This window comes from Amblyomma americanum, chromosome 3 (genome assembly GCF_052857255.1).
Source record: "Amblyomma americanum isolate KBUSLIRL-KWMA chromosome 3, ASM5285725v1, whole genome shotgun sequence".
NCBI lineage: Eukaryota > Metazoa > Arthropoda > Arachnida > Ixodida > Ixodidae > Amblyomma > Amblyomma americanum.
Genome location: NC_135499.1, coordinates 139,868,317 through 139,889,001, shown reverse-complemented (window position 1 = coordinate 139,889,001; position 20,685 = coordinate 139,868,317). Strand labels below are relative to the sequence as shown.

Here is a 20,685-nt window from a genome sequence, read left to right as displayed (position 1 = left end):
ACGTGAAACAGTACACGAGCGCCTTTAGCTTTAGCGTCGGCTGTCGTACGCTGTTGTTGGTCAGGTGTTTCAGGATTTGAGATGCTGAAGCCGCTGGGGTTGTTCACGTTGTTTTGAAAGATACGCGAACTGTATAAATAGTGTGATACCACTTCCGTTCTTTTTTTCCAGCTGAGTGCATCTCGAACTCTAAACTGAGTTAACTCATCGCACGCGTCCTCTGCACGCGATCGCGAGTGAAGAGAACGAAATTGCGCTGCGTTTTCTGACGCGTGGTCGTGGCGTTTGTCAGCGGACTTTGGGGGAACCGTTGCACTTTTCGCCACCAAGCTTTTGAGAATCGTGCGCCGTTAGCATTTTGGGCCTCTGAGCTCTTCCTGTTCGATTATTCTTGCCTCGTGCACACTGCAGTAGCCGATTTGTGGCGAAATGGCCGCTATCCTGCCGTCGCGTTTCGCCGTCCTGAAAGTGGAAGGCGAGGATCCTGAGGAGCCCAAGCCTTCGAAAAAATCGCAGCCTGCCACGACCGCGTCAGCTGGCGATCGCAACTCTGTGACGACCAAGCCAAAACCCAAGAAGAAAAAGAAGCCGTCGGAAAACCAGGTTCGCTCTACCTTCAGTACTTCTATTAATGTTAAATACAAACGCACTGCTGCCGTGCTTTTACCGTATTGTTATTTTTACATATTTGTGTAACTAGCGGCATCGTTCGACCGAACTGCTATGTACTGCAGGCTACGATTGTTGGTTGTACAGAGCGTTTTCAGCGCACTTTATCTATAATCGCGATAGGATTCAACCCCTACTACTAGGAAATGCAATTTTTATTGGCCGTAGATATTTGGCAGTACTACGTGCAGTGGGTGTGTGCTCGTACCAGTGCGAAATGCTCAAACACCCATGCACCTAATTCTTTAGTGCATGAACAATACTTGGCGTCTGCACATGCCTCCCAGTTTATTTAAAGTATGAAGGACGATATGTAAGCATTAGACTTCATTCAGGTTTTTAATAAATTACTATAAGCCCTTAGTAGACAGGTGCATTATGAACGACTCATTATCACACTGTAGGTAAGATCTAGCATAAAACACTTAGCTGATGATGAACATTGCACAGTCAAGGTGTTCTTGAATGCCTTTGCTACTGTTTAAAGTTCTTTATTTACCATTGTCTTTCATCTTTGTGACTGTAACTATCATGCATGTGGCAGAATGGGTGCAGCTGACGGCATTTGCTGGCATAGTTTGTGCAAGTAGGGCTGTTCCACCACATCTAAATTCAGTTTCCTGTGCTGTTGTTTTAACTGACATAGTGCAGTTACAGTGAAAGTTATCAATTGCTCTTATTTATCAATTAGGGAGTAATTACTCATTAGAATTTACCTGAGCATAGCCGTACAGTGTATAATAGCTTTCTCAAAAACTTTGCAATTGATGAAAAGTTATTCTGGTCTGTGGCTTGCACCTGGGACAATTGCCTGTTTCGGGTAGTCGCTCTACCAACTAAGCTAATTAGGAAGGGTAGTGGCTGTCAGGGCAGGGTTGAATTGATAACTTGAAATGGCAGCAGTGCTATACCTAAAACTGCAAAGTTTCAGAGCTGTATTGCTTTCGTTTGCAGCTGTATGGCTACGCTCGAGCAGATGCAAATGAGCAATAGTCCCTAATTGAAATCTACTCCACTTTAACCTCTTCGCTACCAGCGTCCATATTTGTTGACAGATGCACCTTACGGTTCAATGAGTCATTATTCAGCATTAAAATATTGCGACGTTGGAAGTGCAGGTCATGGTTCATCTGCTGTCTGAGAGGTACTGCCTCCTGTCCACTGAAGCACTGCTTGAAAAACATCAAAATGATGGCTTCCTGCTCACGCAGCATGAGCAACTGATGAGTGTTGTCTAAATTTATTTATTGTGTATTTATTTTATTGTTATATTTAATTGTTGTATTACATATTTAAAACATAAATGCTAATCTGCTTTTGCAAGTTTCATTGTGTTCACAACTAAATTCCACATTTGTGAATGGAATTTTTCTGCTAGAAAATATTAAAGTTCCTGCACAATTTATTTTTTATATATTACTGATAAGGCATCTAATAACACTCTGAAACGAGCTTCAAGTTTTCTTGCCTCGTTCTCAGGTCAGTAGTGAAGAGGTTAAGAGAATCTCCTAACTATAGTGAACTGGCACTTTGTTTTGGATCACAGAGATATAGGTTTTCCTTCATGCTTTAGAATGATTCTAGATCTAAAGGTAATATTATTTTCATATACTTTCAAACAGGCAAAGCCAAAGCCAGCTGCTCAGGCAGGCCAACCTGAGGGACGTGGTGATGACTGGGAATCTTGGAAGAAGAGAGATGACCAGGTCTAGTGCCTTCATGATGTTTGCCTTTTTTTTTAGCATTCTGTATATGTTACATCAGGAATGCCGTACTAGCACCATGCGTGTTCGCTGTTTCGAAGTTGACCTCAACTGTCGCAGTTAACCTCTGTAATGGCAAGAAGCTTCATGGCAGCTGAAGGTGCACAGAGCATGAAAAATGGTTGCCTAGGCCATCAAGACTACCTTTACTGTGTGGCAGATGAATGAGATGCACCGCTGTAATTTCTGGCACTGGTATAAGTGCCACCAAGTGCCAGCTAAAGCATGTCACAGTTTGCCCTTGTGCCCACTCTAAGAGAAGAGGGGAGAGATGTCTACGGTGGATACATCAAGTGTCGTCATTAAAACAGCATGTTTGGCTCCTTTTTCATTTATATTGATCAGCGATAACTGCTTCTCATTCGTGATTCCCATAGCAACATTGGCCTCAAAAAATCTTAACTTTCTGTTTTTATGTTTTTTTCTGTATGGGTGGTCTCTTGTGCCATAAAGCATTGGCATGCACTGACACAAACTTATTCACTTTTACAGTTTGTGTCAGATGCCTATGAGCAGGACCTTCAACAGGCATTGCTGCTAAGTCGGCTGGATTATGAAGAGAAAAAGGAGGCAAGTTTTATTCTGTCCCATACAACTGCGGTTCCTGGCACCAGCTTTGTGATCTTTATGGTCTGTGCCTATTAATGACATGAGGGCGGAATTATTGTAAGCAGCTGCAAGCAAAAGGGCAGTAGACAAGAGTGGCAGCATGGTGACTTAGATATGTAATTGTAAGAAACTGCTTAGTGCATAGTTATTGTCATATTGGCAATTGTTGCCAATGGTGGTCTGTCTTACTCCCTGTGTGTGTGTGTATGTGTGATGTCACTCAAGGTGGTTTTAAACAGCTCAACATGGGCTAAATGAATCCACTCTAATAGCGGCACATATGGCTGAGGTGGATGCGCCATGAGTGACAGTGCAACAGCCTCACTGGTAGCCAACTCGAAGCATAGTTCGTAGTCTTATGCATGGTGCTAGAATAGGTTAGGTGTGTGAACGGGGACATCCTGCCATGGAGCACAAGTGGCAAGAGTGAGGATCGGACTTGCTGCCGCGGGCTGCCGCAAAGAGCACACAGTAAACGCTGGCCTTCACTGCCACATTGCACATCATTTGTTCAGTTTAATTTCATCTTTTGGTGCTCGTTGTCGGCTGGGTATAGAAACTTTGTGCCGCGGTTACTTCCTGTTAAGTAGCACATGTTATGTGCTGCTGAGTAGCAGCTACCGCTCTAGATTTATCTGCTTGCAGCTGCCAGCTTCCCTTCCCATGTATTATTTTCCTCTGCAGAAAACTGAAAAAAAAACAAAAATTCGAGATTACACGCACGATTGGATCCTCCAAAAAAAAGTATTACTCAGTAGTGTTTCCGCAATCTCCTGCACTCATAACTTTTTCCTGTTATTTGAAAGAAATGAGATTGTGCACTAATTACATGGGTGTATTTGCCACACCAAATAGCCATTATAAGGTTAAGAAGGATCAACATCTGAGCTAGTTGGTAATTCATCACGAAAAAGTTTAGCGCACTCACAACGAACAACAAGGTTGTGTGGTCTTGTCTACCTTGTCGTTCGTCGTGAGTGCGCTAAACTTTTTCGGGATTATAAGGTTAATTGGCAGCAGAATAAACCTATTTGATGAGAAAAACAAAGTGCTTAAGCTTGAAACCACTGAATGTGGTTTGTGGCGTAAGCTGAGGTAGTTGCCTGTTTCATTCATTAAGCTGTGGATATCAGCGGGCTTTGGATACCAATCGGGCCTTTGTGAAAACTATCGTAAATACAGTGCGTAAATACGTAAATACGCAAATACAGTGCGATGTTCAAAACCAGTAGAAAATAACCATTCGGTCTTATTGGGCATTTCAGTTGGGGTCACTGTGATTTCAGTAAGAGCTCTTAATTTGACTTGGAGATATATTTGTATTCGCGGCACTGTGTTTTACTTGAGTTGAGGTTTTCAAGTTCAAATTAGTTTTCTGATTTGGTTGGTAACTGTGCAGGCTGCAACTGGATTTCCAGTTTCCAATATGTGACACTTTATTTATAATTTGGGAATTCATTGCACTCTTTAACATCAAATTGCAATTACACACAGTGGGCCTCACGGGCCCACTGTAACATGGGAAAGTTTACCCAGCTGGGCAGGCACTGGGAGCTGTTCAAGAATTTAGCTTTCTTTTCTAATTAAATTAATGGCAATCTGCCCATGGCTATTAAGGGAGCTATTTGTCTTCTGAGAATCAGACTCTAGCCTATTAAATAAGTACGCTGTTCCCAACTGGACAGTACCGCTGTGTGAAAGAATTGAAGACCAACTGGAAAATCTGAAAACATAAAGCCAGCTGGACTTTGGAGTTGGGAAACATTCTAACCTAACCACTTAAATTTCTTCTTGATTTGTCAAAGCTTCAGGTACCTGACTGAGATCCCTGTATCGTTCAAAATAACTTCACGCATTCCGTCTGCGTCCGCTCACGGCACGCTCGAGATGTGGAAAATGCCTTTTTGCAGAGCCTACTGCATGCGCTCGGAAAAGATGTACCTTAGCTCAACGCAAAACTCGAGGTGGACTATTGCACCAGTTGGACCATTTTTTGCCAACTGCAAGCAGTGGAGGCTAAATTTCAAAAGCATACTTTTCAAAAGAATGCCTATGAGTTGACAGTGAAAAGCATGTTTGAAAGCTACCATTTTTCTTCTCCTTGTTTGGATCACAAATGAGAAATGGTGGCCAGTCTTCTGCATGACTACATAGCAGTGAGAATGCGATAGGGCTGCAAGTAATGAAAAGGCGATGCAAAAGACAAAACACAGCAGCTGGGAAAGTTACTAAACTTGTTTAATGCATTATTTTTTACTTGTCTCTATTTTTTTCTGCAACATATTTTTGAGTGCATTAAATGGAAGATAGCATAATCCAAACCTGATGTCTCAAAGCAGCTGCAGAAGTTTTGCCCAATTTTTTACGAGAAACCTGTAATGGCCAGCATTTTTTGTGATACATTGTACACATGTATGAAATAAATGGTTATTCAGCATTTTTTTTTTTTTTTCAAAACATGTATGCATAATTCAGCTCCTGGAACCTATGCAGAAATGACCGTGTGGGACAGCCACAAGCAAAAGCAAAAGTCAATACTACACGAAAACCTTGTTTCTGGATGCCAACTTTCCGAAGTTCCCTGTCTGAAATTTTATGGATGGTGTTTTGCATAATTAGGTGCAATACCGCTCGCATCATATCCTAATATACTGAGATTAAAATATTCGGAATACTGTCAAACAGTAGCTGCTGTTACAGCCTGCACCAATTCGATCTTTCATAGCGACCAAATAGCTTTTTTTATGCCACGCGTTTTTCACGACGACAATTTAATGTATAGCACCAGAAGGTGTTAGGTTTATTGCAACTAAGGCTGAAGTGGCCTTCAGAAAATAAGGCTAGCAACCAGCAGTGCGCACATTCACCCTGCCCATGTTCTGCTTGAATCCACCCGAATGGTCTCACATATTTACGAGCAGCGGCGCACCGCGCCAGCCGTTTGCGTTCATACACCTGACCTATTCTAGTGCCACGGTCTTGTGCTTTGGTCTTTGCATAAGTGGCGCATTTGCTTCTCTTTTGGGTGGGTGTCTGGGAGTGCAGTTCTATGAGGCGCAGCAGAAAGAAGCTGCCGTGACAGGTGTGGCTGCTGCAGCAGGTCGTGGAAGTGGCAGCAAGAACAAAAAGAAGAATGTCACAGCCAAGAAAGATAAGAAGACGACGACCATGTCCTTAGAAAAGTTCAACCAGCTAGGCGGTGGCTCCTCTTCTTCTGATATGGTTGAACCAGAGAGCCGGGGTAAGCATCTGCTGACCTTGCGTAGTTTACATGTATCTAGATTGGGCAAATGCAGCACTGGTTTTCCAATGGGAAACCATTTTACCCACCGCGGTGGCTCAGCGGTTAGGGCGCTCGTCTACTGATCTGGAGTACCCGGGTTCGAACCTGACCGCCCTACAGCGTTGGGGGTGGTGTCATACATGTGTGTGTCCATGTGGGTGGTGTGTGTATGGGTGGGTGCCAATGCACACATGGATAGTAATGCTTTGATATTCTCATGCGTAAGCAGCCTTAAGTGTCTGTGCTGAATTGTTTTAACCATGCTGGTGGTCTAGTTAAAGAAAATTACTTCCAAGGATTAGCCTTTCAATTGCTCGTATTTTAACGTTGGCATCTCTTTGTGTGTCTAGTTCAATTAATGCTTGCTAGAAATGCATTGCTGCAAGTTTACGGCACGTTGCAGTGTGTGCAAAGGGAAGATGGCACAGAAAAATTGTCTAGATGACTCTGTAAAGGTGCATTTACCTTTAGTTTGATTGTACTGATAAGTTCATTGGTGATTTTTTACAGGCATAGGTAAAGCACAGTAGAAGTCTGCAGTCCTTAGGTACTTTTTACTGGTCATAGAACTTCCATATAACACTTTATTTGAGCAGAGTTGCGCGACTATTTTTTCTGCGCCGTTTGCAACGCTATTCATGGAGCGGCGATCAGATGATCCCGCTGACGTAAAATGTTCCAATTCGTTTCGACTCGTACCCAATATATGAGCCGGAGAGGGCCAGTCACTCTCATCTTGAGCACAGTGTGCTTTGTTATCCGACTGAAAAGTTATTGTGTAGCCACCGCCGGGAGAAGGAGGGGTGCCTCCAATCTGCCTTCTCGTGTTGAAATGGCTTTCCCGCAGGGTTTGGAACATAATGGCAGACCATCACACCACCCTGCTACCTGCGGGAGCATGGACATTAACACTAACACTATTGTGCTTTCTACGCCACCTGGATTGGCTATGCCACTGCACCACGTTGAGTGGAGGGCACACACTTCTTTCTGGGGAAGGTGGGGCACTATTTAGTGGGGCTTAAAAGTTCATGACACTGCACTTTGCTCAGCAGCTATCCAGGAACAGTTTACTGCTTTGGTAAAGATGAACATGATGGGAAGCATTCACTCAAATACTGATGAGAACACTACACACCAGGCATTTGAGGGGCATACGGTGTTTTATACTTAAGCAGTTTCTATTGCCCAGGTGATAAGCATGTGCAATTTTATTCTTCAGATGTAGTTGTGAGAGAGCATGTTGTCAACCCTGCAGGGAGGGGCAGCTTGCAGAATGGTAGGGAAAAGAAGTGCTGTTACTCACACATGCATTTGGTGGCCATGATGAGTTCCTTGGCTTGTTTTTGCACGCAGTCACAGGGATGAAATGACTGCATCCAAGCAGCCAAACTAACGATGAGGACCTGAGAGCACTGCTAGCGTCAATGTGAAATAGCTCCAAATGGTTGGATAGCAGCCTGAGAGCTGCACTTTGCTGCTTTCAAACTAAACAGTGGCATCTCCTGTAGTGGCAGACTCTCTTTCAGCATGAAAAATTTTGGACCAGTTTTGTGACCAGTGAAGAGCTGTTCCTAAGCTATCATTGTTTTGTAGCGAAGGCTACATTGGCCACGAACTCGCAGTTTTCACGTGCTCGCATCCCACCGTGCTTGCATTCCCATCGTGCTCGCATTCCCATCGTGCTCGCACTGTACCACGTGACCAACCACGTGACGAACCACGTGACAACAACTAGCCAGACAGCCAGACTAACCTATACTTGCAATCAAGATTAACCAAGGCTAACCAAGCTATGCCTTAGCTTTCGCTACGTATATCCTGGCATAGCCGAGCTAAGCCACTGCCAATATTTTCCTTTGAGTCCCTGCCACCTTCTAAATAGAACTCATGTGGAAACAACAAAGGATTATCTGTATATCATCATATCTTTAAATAAATCGGAAGTTTGTCAGAGTCTCTGTGACTTTATAAAATTATTTGGCATAAAGAGTTCGTATTGCATACTACTGAATGAACTGCTGCTGATGGGGTAACTAAGTTTCTTAAGTGGCATGGCCATTTATGGCATACGTCCAGCTCCTCCGATATTGATAAATTATTTTAGTACAAGGGCACCTTAGCCAAAGAGTGTCATATGCAACATATTTTCTTGGCCAGCACAAGGTTGGGCCAATGACCTATTTTTCCAAGAATTTCACTGCATAAAAGCTGAGCACCAAGCCAGGGAAAAGCTTGTATCTACTAGAAAAGCAGTGGCCACTCTAGGGCATATGGCATCAAACACACACCGCATAAAAGCTGAGCACCAAGCCAGGGAAAAGCTTGTATCTACTAGAAAAGCAATGGCCACTCAAGGGCATTGTGCATCAAACACACACCTTCCACATAAGTCCTCGATTGTTCATTTGTTGAACTGCTAAAACTTGATGACATCTTTCGTTTAATTTTACTCTTACCTGTCACTATCTTGGGAGGATTGTCACATGCACATTTAAGTTCTTTGAAAATAGGTAGGCCTGTTGTAATGCAGAGTAGTTGAAAGGACAGTCCATTTGTCTTACTCAAACCATTAGCCATATTACCCGCCTTGGTGGCTCAATTGTTAGGGTACTCGTCTACTGAGCCGGAGTACCCAGGTTCAAACCCGACCACGGCGGCCGCGTTTCTATGGAGGCGAAACTCAAAAGGCACCTATGTGCTGTGCGTTGTCAGTGCACCTTAAAGATCCCCAGGTGGTCAAAATTATTCTGGAGCCCTCCACTACATGTAGCACCTCTTTCTTCCTTTTTCCCTTTCACTCCCTCCTTTATTCCTTCCCTCACATGGCATGGTTTGGGGGTTTGGGTGTCCACGGAGATATGTGAGACAGTTACTGCGTCATTTCCTTTCCTGGAAAACCAGTTTCAATTTCATTAGCCAGATCTGCAAAAATGAGGAAAACGGCAGCCATAACAAGGAGGGGGGACATGTTGCTATGTTTTTGTGCACTTCACATGGTTAATTACCAATGTTAATAAGCTGGCATAAATGGTAATAATTTGTATTGGAATCCTAGCATTAGTATAAGTCATTAAAAGGTCGGATATGTTCTGTTACTTCGTGTACTTTGACTCTGGAGGCATAATAGCGTGTGACCGTTTTTGGTCTTATGGTCAGTGTAGTTTTCGTTTTAGTCCCATTCAGCTGAGTTGAGCAAACCACATTCCAGTTATTCAAAGAGTTGGTATTTATTGTGATTCAGATGTAATAAATTTCAGGCTGCATGAAACTGAAGTTGGTATCTCAAGTTCCGATAGTTGTGTTGTACTGAACGCTGATTGAAGCAGTCTGATGTGTAGCGGTAACGCCAAGCCAGGCTGGTAATATTTTGATTTGAACTTGCATTGTTACTTGTTTGCTATAGTAGCTCAGTGATTCCTGGGTTACATTTTTAAGAAAAATATATTAGTCTTGGCACCTAATTTTTGATTTGGCGCCTAATTTTTATCAAAATGACTGCAGCTGATACTTGTGTTTCATTGGTACTTCTTTCTGCCTGCCTACGCAGATACTTTGGACACAAGAAACAATGAAAAAAGGCCACCTTCACCAGCCCGAGAGGCCATCTTTGAACAAGTTGCAAAGGATGCCAAAAGTATTCTCTCCAGGGAACAAAGAATGGAAGAGCTCAAGAACAAGCAGGTAAAAATAGGCAGTGTGCAGAAGTATTTTTCGGAAAACAGCGTGAAATAGGCATGCTTGTACGGGAACACCTGAAAACTGTTAATATTCACATGGGCCATAAAAACACATGCAGTGCTAAATGGTGCTGCACTCACAGTGTTATAGCCTTGTCACGGGGACATTTTCGATTCTAATTGAAGTCAATCTGAATCAAGGTTTTTGAGCATGATGGAAGCATCCTGTGCAACATGGGCATTTTCTCATTGAGAAGTTGCCATCATGTGCGTTTGGTGGCACATGGTACCCCTCTATACCCCTTTATACCCCTTGTCACACGGGTCAGTGCTCATAGAACTCAATGCAGACTAGAGGCTGTCACATGGCCACTTCCAAGCGTAATCGATGCTAACCCTGCTTGACTTGACTCCTTTTCTCCAAACGCAATTAAGGTTTTTGTGCACAATCGAAAGCGGGCATTGACGCTCATGCCCTCGCAGAGCTATAAAAAGAAACATCACACTCTACCACAGTGCCGCAGTGCCTGCGGTGGAGTGTGATGTTGAGATAACACATAAATGTGCATTTGTATAAGCAGGTGTATATCTACCAAAGGTTTTCTGCCATGCCATTTAATCAGTTCATTTATGCATTGCTATTTGTGCTTGAAAACCTTAATCAAGCTTGGAGAAAAGGGATCAAGTCAAGCAGGATTAGCATCGATTGCGCTTTAAAGTGCCCATGTGGCAGCCTCCGGTCTGCATTGAGTTCTATGAGCATTGGCCCGTGTGACAAGGGGTATCAAACTGTGGCCGCACTTACTGGCGCAGAACATTGTCTTGTTCCTTGTGCATGCAACGCACAGAACATGGTCGTTCCTCTGACGCAAGTATGCAGGTGAGCACTGAATGCTGGGTAGTTGGGAGGCCCGTCACCATCAGTAACTCTATGCAGTTTGTTCACTTGTTTTCATTTGTTTTGGCTGCATTTTACATTTTTTCTTTGTATGTCTTCTTGCCTTGTTCTTATTATTATTGTGTATGTTTATTGCCACATGGCCTTGTTTGCTTGCGTGCAACTACCCTGAGGGTATGGAAAAATATTTACCATATTGAACACACATGACTAGAGTGTTGTGTAGTGCTGCAAATGCAAGGTGAAAATGTAGCTAGAAAGTATTCAGAGGCAGCATTTAATGGGTTGCTGTAACCTTCCATGCGTATGCCTTTGCTCACTTTCTTTTTTATGTTCAGCCTTTTCTAGCAGAACATGCGAGGACCTTGCAGTTCCAGGATGAACTTGAAAAAAAGGATGAGCAAATAGCGGCTTTGAAGCAACAGATTCAAGCACTGGCTGTAAGTACAAAGGGCACTTGCAGAAGTTTGGGTGGAATATTGTCGTGTGTGTTATTGTTCTCTCTTGATTTTGCACTTAACGTCATCATCAAAAAGCGAGGTGCCGATCGACGGTGAAGAGGTAGAAGCTCGGCAGAACTCGCTCGTGAGCCCGGCCGCGACCGCTTGGCCTGTCTCTGGCGCCTGCTTCTGTGGTCCTGGTCCCCCATTGTGTCGTTGACCTGCGTCGTCTGAATGACCCGTGACAACACACACGCACACGCACACACATCAAAATTACTGGCAAAGTAGGCGCGGGGGACGCTATCCCGGAATGGGGCCGAAATTCAAAATGGAGCCGACATTTACTGCCGGGAAAAAAAAAGTGCAGTACACATGAATTTAAAACGCCCTGCCGTTCTTTCCCGCTCGAAGAACTCAACGAGCGATTGCATTGTTCAACGCCAAAACAAGACGAGAAATGGCACATGACGAACATGCATGCAAATAGCTTGAAAAGCAGGATTGGATTGGATTCTTGAACTGGAGGGGGCAGACTAGTGTTGCAGGTGAGCGGTGCGTGATATGGGCACGGAGCGGGCATGCTGGTGGGGGGGGGGCTTTTCCGGAATGGCACAGAATGTGAAATTAACATTGAAGTTAGGGGGGCTCCTTGCATGGGTGGGGGCGCTTGTTACGGAATTTTATATATATATATATATATATATATATATAAGAGGGGGGACCCAGAAGTAACCGGAATTTCTTGATAAAAAGCATGGTCTTTACTTTTGCTTATTGAATATAACTTTTTTTCAAATACAACTGTAATCACCCTCAAAGTACTCTCCATTAGTACTAATGCACTTCTCAAATTCCATTCTATTATTGAAAGCACCTTGCAAATTTAGCCTCTTTGATACTTGCTAGCACCGTCGTGACATTGTGTATGACTTCATCAACATCGGCAAAACGTTTGCCCTTCAAGTACCTTGACGGAACAGAAGAAAATCTGCGGGAGCCAAATCTGACAAATAGGGTGTCTGGGTCAAGGTAGTCACTAGCGTTGAAGCCAAAAGACAAGCACTGAGAGCCGTGTACGCGAGCGCAATGTCATGATGCAGGAACCACTCGCCGGAATTCCACAAGGCTGGATGTTTTTGCGCCTCACTTCTGCGTGGCCATTTCAGCACCTCCAAATAAAATTGTTGGTTTTGAGGGACAAATTCTGAGTGTACGATCCTCTTGATTTCTAAGAAACAGATCAGCATCATCTTAAAATTCGATTTAACCTAACGAGCTTTTTATGGACACGGTGGGCGAGGTGAATTCCATTGACTTGACGGTTATTTAGTTTTGGGATCGTACCCATAGCACCATGAGTTGTGACATGATCACTGTGACATGCCTCATAGAGCCAATGTGTAAGAGTGCCTGAAATTTCAGACTCACCAAAAGCATTGCTTGATTTTTTTGGAATTCATTCGCACTTGCTGCAACACCGGCCTCAATAAGCCAAGCCGCCACCGAAAACTTGATTGAGTAAAGGGGAATTAAAGCTAGAAGAGAGCCACTTCAATGGCAGGGCTGGTATTCTCTGCGAGTTCACACATCGCACACACATGGTTGCGAGCTGGTAGTGTAAAGTCTGTGCCTGCTCTGCATCTGTGCTTACCCTGTGCACCTGTGTGTACGCTTAGTGTTGTAAAACTGGCATAAGTGTGGCAAAAGAAAAACCGGTGGCTGATGCCATGTTCTTGAGCAGTATACTACTGAATTTGTTTGGTATGCAAGGCTTGTGATGGTACATGGTGGAACAATGAGTCAATTCTTTTCTCTTTGTTTCTAGGCTGAGTTGAAGGTGGTGAAGCTCCGCAACAGACAACTGTGCAACATACTGGCTCAAGGCGAAAGTGAGCAGTCTTTTATCTTCCGATACTGTGCAGTTGCAATTCGACATTGTGTTGCCAGTCATGTACACAGTCTTAGTATGAAATTTTATTTCCCCTAGTGATTAACTTTCTGACTCTCAGAAAGACTTCAGGACATGGTAGTATTTATTTTTATGGCCAAAAGTAATTAACCAAGTGCCTTGCTGCATAGGTTGGGCCCTCCTAGCGTAATGGTGCCCTGTGGCAACTGCTTCAACTGTTTTTGCTTTCAGCTGTAGAGCTGTCCAGCACCCTTGTCTGCGCTCGTGAAATGTTTTGCTTGGTTGCTTGGTTGGCTGAAAAGATAAATAACCAGTATTTAACACAGCCAAAACGAGGTGTGGCTTAGCGAGACTCTTGGAGCCATAAAAACAGCATTGGAAGGTCACACACTGTGTTTCCACCAATGCAAGGTTTTTTTTTTGTTCGTGAGCCAGTTCACAGTTGCTATGTCCAGAATTATGCCTTTCATTCTAAGTTTTTCTTTATTGGTATGGTATACTCTCAATAGGAGGTTTCCCATGACTAGAAAGCACGGGAACCAAACTTTCTAATGTGGACATTCACAATATGTCTAGTTTCTTGCCCACTCGCCGGTCGGGTCTTGGAAAAACTGTTCATAAGGCGCTTTCGATGGCAAACGCACACCACCGTCTTGAGAAAAGACTTCATTTTCTCCTTTTCTACTGCGCAGGTAACAACCAAACTTCGTGAAAAGTTTCATTATGAAATCAGGATTCAAAAACAAGTTCAAAGCTGCATTTTTTGGTGTTTTACACTAACGAGGGCACCTGTCCCATAGTGACATGGTGCTACCTGACGAGCGCTTCTCTGGCTCTGGGAGCACTGATGCTGGCTTTTAGTGTAGTGGGATTCATTTGATCTTTTTAGTGAATGAGATTGTGGGGCAGGACATGGTGGGTGACTTTCATTTGTTTGTGTGTCTGAAAACAACAGGAAGAGCCTCAGGTTAGCAATCTGAGTTGCGACATTAAATTTTGTGTTACAACTGTGAGGCCACTACGGATGTCCGGGCTTTGTATGTTAAGCACACTCGGGCAAAGCTTTCACGGAGTTTGTTTTTGTGAATTTTTCTTGTGACCTGTGAGTCACTCTGTTTATTCTTTAGACACCTTTTGCTTGCTTCATCGGCGTTCACTGTCACCTGTATTTTTTTCCGAGGCAAAGAACATTTGAAGTTATCCTTTGGAAAAGTGGTCATCCTGACATTTTCTCTCGTAAGGAGTGCATATTACTTAAGGTAATCTACATTTGAATGCCTTTTGTGTGTGCAGTGCAAGACAAGGCAGAAATTCTACGTGACTTTGAGGAGGTGACGCAGGTCAAAGATGAACTCACTCAACAGGTTGGTTGGATTAGTTTGCCATCTCATTGGGAAGTAGGTGTACTGGGAAGTACATACCTTGCACAAGTATGAAGTGTGACATCTTGTAAAGCTTGCTGTTTGTGGAGCAGTATATTCTGGCTGTTCATGGGGTGAGTTCTGCGGATCCTAGATTGTTCTGTAAGGATTGCTGCATGCTGCTTTTTTAGGCTGTTAAATAAAAGACTGCAGCTATGTTCTGGAATTTCCCACAGTATCTGTACTTTTCGTTCTCTTAGGTGAGGCACCACAGTGCTCTACTGTGGCATCAAATTTACGTTGTCTGGGGAATTTGCCCAGACCGCTTCATCTGTGGGTCCTGTCAATCCCATAGGCCTCGTCGAAACCGAAATAAGTGCATGTAGTGCGTGATATGCAGTGTAAAATTGAAAATTTTTTGATAGAGGATAGTATGGGTTAAATTCTTTGTGGTTTGACCTACGTTCAGACTATCACAGAGAGCTGCTACTAAATATTTTTTGAATGTCGCCATATGCTTGTAGCACGCCAATGCTGATGTTGAAAGGAGCTTCTTAGTAAGCAAAGATTGCCTTGTTGAGAACCTCAAAGAAGAATCTGTGGTAGCATGGAGAGTCGTGTGTGACGTGTCTGCAGCGGTTGGGTTAGCTATGACAGAATGGTTCAGTTTGTCCACGGTGCCAACTGTTCCCCCCGAAAGGATTGGTAAAGAAAGGAGTGAGACCATTACGTGCCTACAAGACGAGGGTAGTCTTAATGATGAGCTGGAAGGCAAGAAGTGGTAGTTGTCTCTCGTGTCATAGCTTGAGGTCAAACTTTTTCAGGAAAAAAGGCAGGCATTTTGACCTGTAAAAGTGAATCTATTCTCGATGTGCTGTTTGGTTTTCAGAAATATGTTTGTTGAAGATGGCTTCTGTGTACCTTCTGTCATCTGAAATTATTTTTCTACATCTTCCGTGGTCAGAGTCGGAGCGAAGGGAGTCGCGAACGCTGCATGCCTGCGCTTCTGCCGTCACTGCCAATGACACGAAACGCGACTTGAGGCGCACCTGAATGGTGCTACGTTCGGGCGACGATTCGACCGGTGGATCTTCAGCTACCCCACTGTAGTTCGTCGACGGTTGGGGCTCACTCGCAGGCTGCGTGTCCGTGTCGCACGATGCGCCAGAAACAGAGCACACTGTCTCTGCTGGCGTCTCCTCCAACGCTGCGATCTCGGCTACAGATTCGCACGGCCGTACGCAAAGGTGCAAGAGACTCCGTTGGCGCGTCTTCCGTTGACTGGGTTATCGGCGTCGATGGCGCAGGGCGACTTTCGGCTTCGCTGCTGGAGTAACGTAATGCAAGATAGCGCGGCACTTTCCGTATGTTCATTCGGGTGCTCCGCTTCTCCTGCTGGCTGCCATATTTTTCTCGCCGTCGGAAGCTTGCGCTTAGGTGCGCTTCATTGAAAATTTCTTTTCAAATGAGCGACGATCCATTACTAACCTGGAGGCTTTCTGAAATCCGAATTCTGTGTGTCAAATGAAGACTCCAGCATGGTTTGCAAAGCAGAAAACAGCGGTCCGCTGTGGTTGCAGCTTGCCCGCTGCCGCAGCAGCAACCAATGGGGAGTCGTCTTTCAGGCCGGCAGCCAATCGGAGGCCCGCTTTCATCGGAGGGCCCATGTGACCACCCCTGGCATACCCATGCTTCTTTTGTGTTTGTGCGACTGTTACAAGATAGTGACAACTGAAGAATTCAGAAACATAACGGCGGAACTTTGAGCTTTCAAACGATGCCAAGTTGGCGGCGCTCAGTGGCGGGAAAGACTAGATATGGCTCCGCGAACTGCGGTGATTTTGCACGATTTTTAATTGTTTTCTCGCCCTGCACACTGACAAATTGAATTTTTTCGGGCACTTTTAGTGCGTTTTCAGCGAAAGCATTTGATACAACGTAGATAAGGCATTGCAGATACCGAAACGCGTGGTTTCCAAAAATCGATTTTTTTCCCGCCATTTTCGCAATCCGATCCCCGCATCCCCCCTTAAACATATATCTTGCTAGAGACATCCTGTACTCCGCAGTTACGTGTACTTCACATTTACCTGTAGCCCAGATGTCAGCAATGTTGCAGTAGCGAACCGCATTTTGTTTGCTTTGGGTGCTGCCCATACAGTGTTGTCCACTGTTAGAGTGAACACAGGAGTGCACAATGGAATAGAACCACAGCTCTGCAAGGCATCAACCGAAAGTAATGTGCACATTTTTGCAAAAGAAGGGCAGGAACCACCACAGGACATAGTGCTACCTCCTCTTGCCCATTAGTTCGTTGATGTCGCAGTACGTTCATGTTCACCCTGATATAGATGACTGTGTACATATTGACTTGTCTCATTGGCAACTGTTAGTAATCGGCAATATGGCACGCAGGTCACAGAACTTCATGCTGCACTGGAGCAAGAACGTTCAAAGGTGCGCCAGCTGCAGCAAGATCTCAAGAAGGTATGCACCATGGCGGTGTATTACTATACGGTGGAGTTATGTTCCAGTTTTTTTTTTTGCACTCGTTGGCAGAGTTATAGACAGTGCAGAGACTTGGCATTGTTTTGTTGCAATTTTCTTCTGAATGCCTACTGCAGGAACAGGTGTCTGTCAGGCAGAGAAAAATTGGTCATCAAGAAAGTGCAGTGCTTCTCTAATTTGTAGCAATGATCCCTGGCACAATGACAAGTGCACAGCATGGCATTAAAAGCAAGGTTTCTTTTCCCTTGTACCTACTATTTAAAAATAATAAATGCTTAGCTGTAGCAGTCTTCAGATTTTGAGGATCGCACTTGCTGAATACAGAAGAGTATTTACAAAGCAAAAATTAATTTTTCTGTCTGTGTGACGGCCGAAGCTTCACTAGAAAGTAAGGAAGGCTGCTGAGTAGGTCTTAAGCCTTCAACTTTGGGAGGAGAAATTCAACGTGTTAGGTTTTTTTTGGGCATAGAGGGATAGAGGCATGGGAACTTCTACAAAACTTAAGCGGTGGTTGGAGTTTTTGCTTGAAACAAACAAAAAAAGATGTCTGCCAAATCTTTTTCTAAAGTTCAGTTTAAACCAAAAAAAAATCTGTTACTTTTAGACATATGCCATAGCTTGCTAGCTATTGAGCACAAGTAAGAATTAACAAAGATTAGATGAGTAGCCCAGTGAGATGAGATCGGTGTATTAAGTAGAGCAGTTGTACATTTTCAGTCATTGCCCTGCTGCTTTAGACATACCCCGGATGCAGACAGAGAGACTCCGCTACCTCGTCAAGCCTTGTCTACTATGTTCTGCTCACAGGCTCTCATCACCTTATCAAAGCCCTAGCTTGGTTAAAGAGATAATGAACAAAAAAATTTTCAGAGATTTCTGGCCGAAATAATAGCCGTGGCACTGAGAGTGACCAAAACAACACTCTTTGAACCAAATGAATAGAAAGTAATTATTTTAATGATTTTTTGTCAAACCACTGCACCTGGCCTCCTGTGAAAGCTCCGACAAAATGGGATGTGATGTCAACCCTGCAAGGCAGCAAGGCACTTGTCCTGTGTCCTTCGTTCTGGTGTCGTTTTGTTAGTGTGTAGCGCGTTATTCAAACCAAAAAGTCAACCCTGCCCGTTGCACGCTATCATCAGCACAAACTACGCGAAAGTGGAAGCGCTTGACGTGCTTTTGTTTCGTTGTACAGTCGATTTCCTTCAGCCTCCTCATATCCACACTTCTGCATCTTGTGGTTGCATACTTTAGGTGACTACTTGCCCGGTTCAGTCATTAATTGTACATCCCCATCGTTTGTAGGGATGGCAAAGCAAAAAAGCACTATTTTGTAGAGGTGGTACTATAGTAGTGCCATCTCACATCCTACCAGAGGAATGAGCGCCATCTCGTTCTGGGAGAAGCAAGCTTGTGACGCTTTGCCTGACCTGCAGAAACTGCTGTTGTATCTGGCTTCCATGTATGATATTATACATGGAGCACTACTTGATGTTTCAGAAACACCGCACGCTCATCCAAGGTTTAGCATAAATTCTCGTAAACGGAAACACCGTGCGTTCATCCCAAGTTTAGCATAAAGCCTCATAAGCACAGCACGAGATGGGGAATCCTCTTCTGGACACTGCCAGCCAGCTTGCCTATGGCACTGCGAAGAGTAGGCTTGACGTCATGTCCGTCAGCTTGTAGCCAGGAGCGTGCCGAGTGTGTCCCAGCTGCCACTCAGGAAACACAAAAAATGCAGCCGGCCGCTCAAAAATAACCGGAATGATGGCTCTGTACTCAAGTAATCATATCTTGCGAATGAAAATGTGGTGCTTTCTGAATATTTTCAGATTTTTATTCAGTATCTATGTAAGGAGTTTTCGCTCGGCATATGTAGGGACGCTAATAACGTTAGTAGCTGTAACAATCCACCATCGACTCAAAACTGTAGATAAGCATCATGAAAAAGTGCCTTGTTTTAGCTTCCGTAGCCACTCGCTCTGGCTCTTCCATCACTGGGGTCATCAAGCTCCATCTGGATTTTGGCCACGATCGCTTTTTCTTTCTTTTCAATCTGAAGCTTTGTTCTTGTGAAACGTTTGCTGCTTTCATTCCATGACTGAGGTGAGCAGTGAGCAGTACATCGCAAGCAACAAATACATTTACATTTATCACAGCTAAACAAAGCTGTTACGACATGCAAGCGACTAGACAGAAAGTCATGGTTTCACTTGCCTAAGCGAGGCAAGTGTATATGTGCATGGCACCTCTTTTGCTTTCAGTATTTTTTTTTTGTGTGTGTTTAGTATTTCAGTTTTAGCGGCACTTATAATTTTAAGACATAAACTTCTGTCTTTATGGTCCTCTCGCTTAACTCACATGCTGTTACTTTTCTTACGGTGCTAGTATTTCATATTGCAACCGCTACTCCAATGCAACTATTTGTGCATTAATTACTTTCGCATAAACTGACCTTGCTAAGAAACAAGCTAGGATAAACTACATTCTACTTTTGAGTGCACAAGGGTGCCGCATATATAACCGGGAAAAACCAGTAATTTTTGCATGAGAAATAATTTTCATCAAAAGGAAACAATTGCACTCTGAAATAAACACTGAAGGTCTGCCAAATTAAAAAAAAAAAAGTGTCTTACGCCTAAATGTGAGCAGTACCAGACAGACTGAGGCCGAGTGGGGCTTTTTGATACTCTGTGCTTACATTTGATACTTAAATCTACCACTGGTAATGAGTTAGTCTAGAATTTTTAAAAGTAAATTTGAGAAGTATCCATTGCCAAGTTTTCCTCTTGGAGGGCATAGGTAATTAAGATTTTGGGTCATTTCTGTTGGTGCGTCTAATCTGGTTGCATCATGCTGCACAGGCACAGAACTCTCTGAACAGGCTGTTGCTCATAATCTCTGCTGTGTGTTTATTTTTCTTTGATTTTTTGGTTTTACAATGCATTTTGATGCATTTCTTTTTTTGTGTGTGTTACAGGGTGGGAGGAAAGAAGCCCGGTAACACTCATCGCAGCCAAATTTCACATCTCTCTGCAAAAAGCCAAGACTGTGTAATGGGTGCAAACGCACACAAATCGGTGATAGGGGCCTTGCCAGGTGCAAACCATTGCTACTACTGCCATTTGCGCATAAGCTTGCGCTACTTCCTTTGCTCGCTGCCTGTGTTCTCATGTACATACATTGTTACTTCTTTTTTTATTGAGGACTACATGGTGTGTCAGTCCATTATGACATGTAAGAAATGAAATGGCTGCACGGGTTTATTTAATGTGGAAATGTGTAGAACATTGTTGAGTAAAAGCACATTTTTCTGTTTTCTACTTGACTTTGTCTGCGATTACCTACAATGCAGAGCACAGCTTGCTTACTTGTGATGTCAAAAGAGTGGATCCTCTCCCTCCTGACACCCCATTGCTCCCATAGCCTGGGTGTGTGCATGCACATATATACATACTAGCCGCACTCTTAGTGCCTGGAAGGCTTATTTCTGTCCGTCGTTGAAAGTGGTCAGGCTGTCGGAGCACTGATTACCGTGTATTGCCATGTGTAAGTCTAC

General features: G+C 43.9%; 1 protein-coding gene across 2 annotated transcripts; it reads left to right on the top strand.

Annotated features, from left to right (window-relative positions):
• The first annotated feature begins 26 nt into the window (after positions 1-26).
• LOC144125013 (G kinase-anchoring protein 1-like) lies at positions 27-20,454 on the top strand. 2 transcript variants are annotated; one of them, XM_077658036.1, is made up of 10 exons: positions 27-603; positions 2,292-2,375; positions 2,925-3,002; positions 6,087-6,282; positions 9,875-10,008; positions 11,241-11,342; positions 13,171-13,234; positions 14,548-14,618; positions 17,031-17,102; positions 20,107-20,454. In XM_077658036.1, the coding sequence occupies exons 1-10, from the start codon at positions 430-432 to the stop codon at positions 20,128-20,130; spliced, it is 999 nt and encodes a 332-aa protein (XP_077514162.1). In that variant the 5' UTR covers positions 27-429; the 3' UTR covers positions 20,131-20,454. The 2 variants fall into 2 exon arrangements, with proteins under 2 accessions (XP_077514162.1, XP_077514163.1); XM_077658037.1 differs by lacking the exon at positions 2,925-3,002.
• Positions 20,455-20,685: the final 231 nt, after the last annotated feature.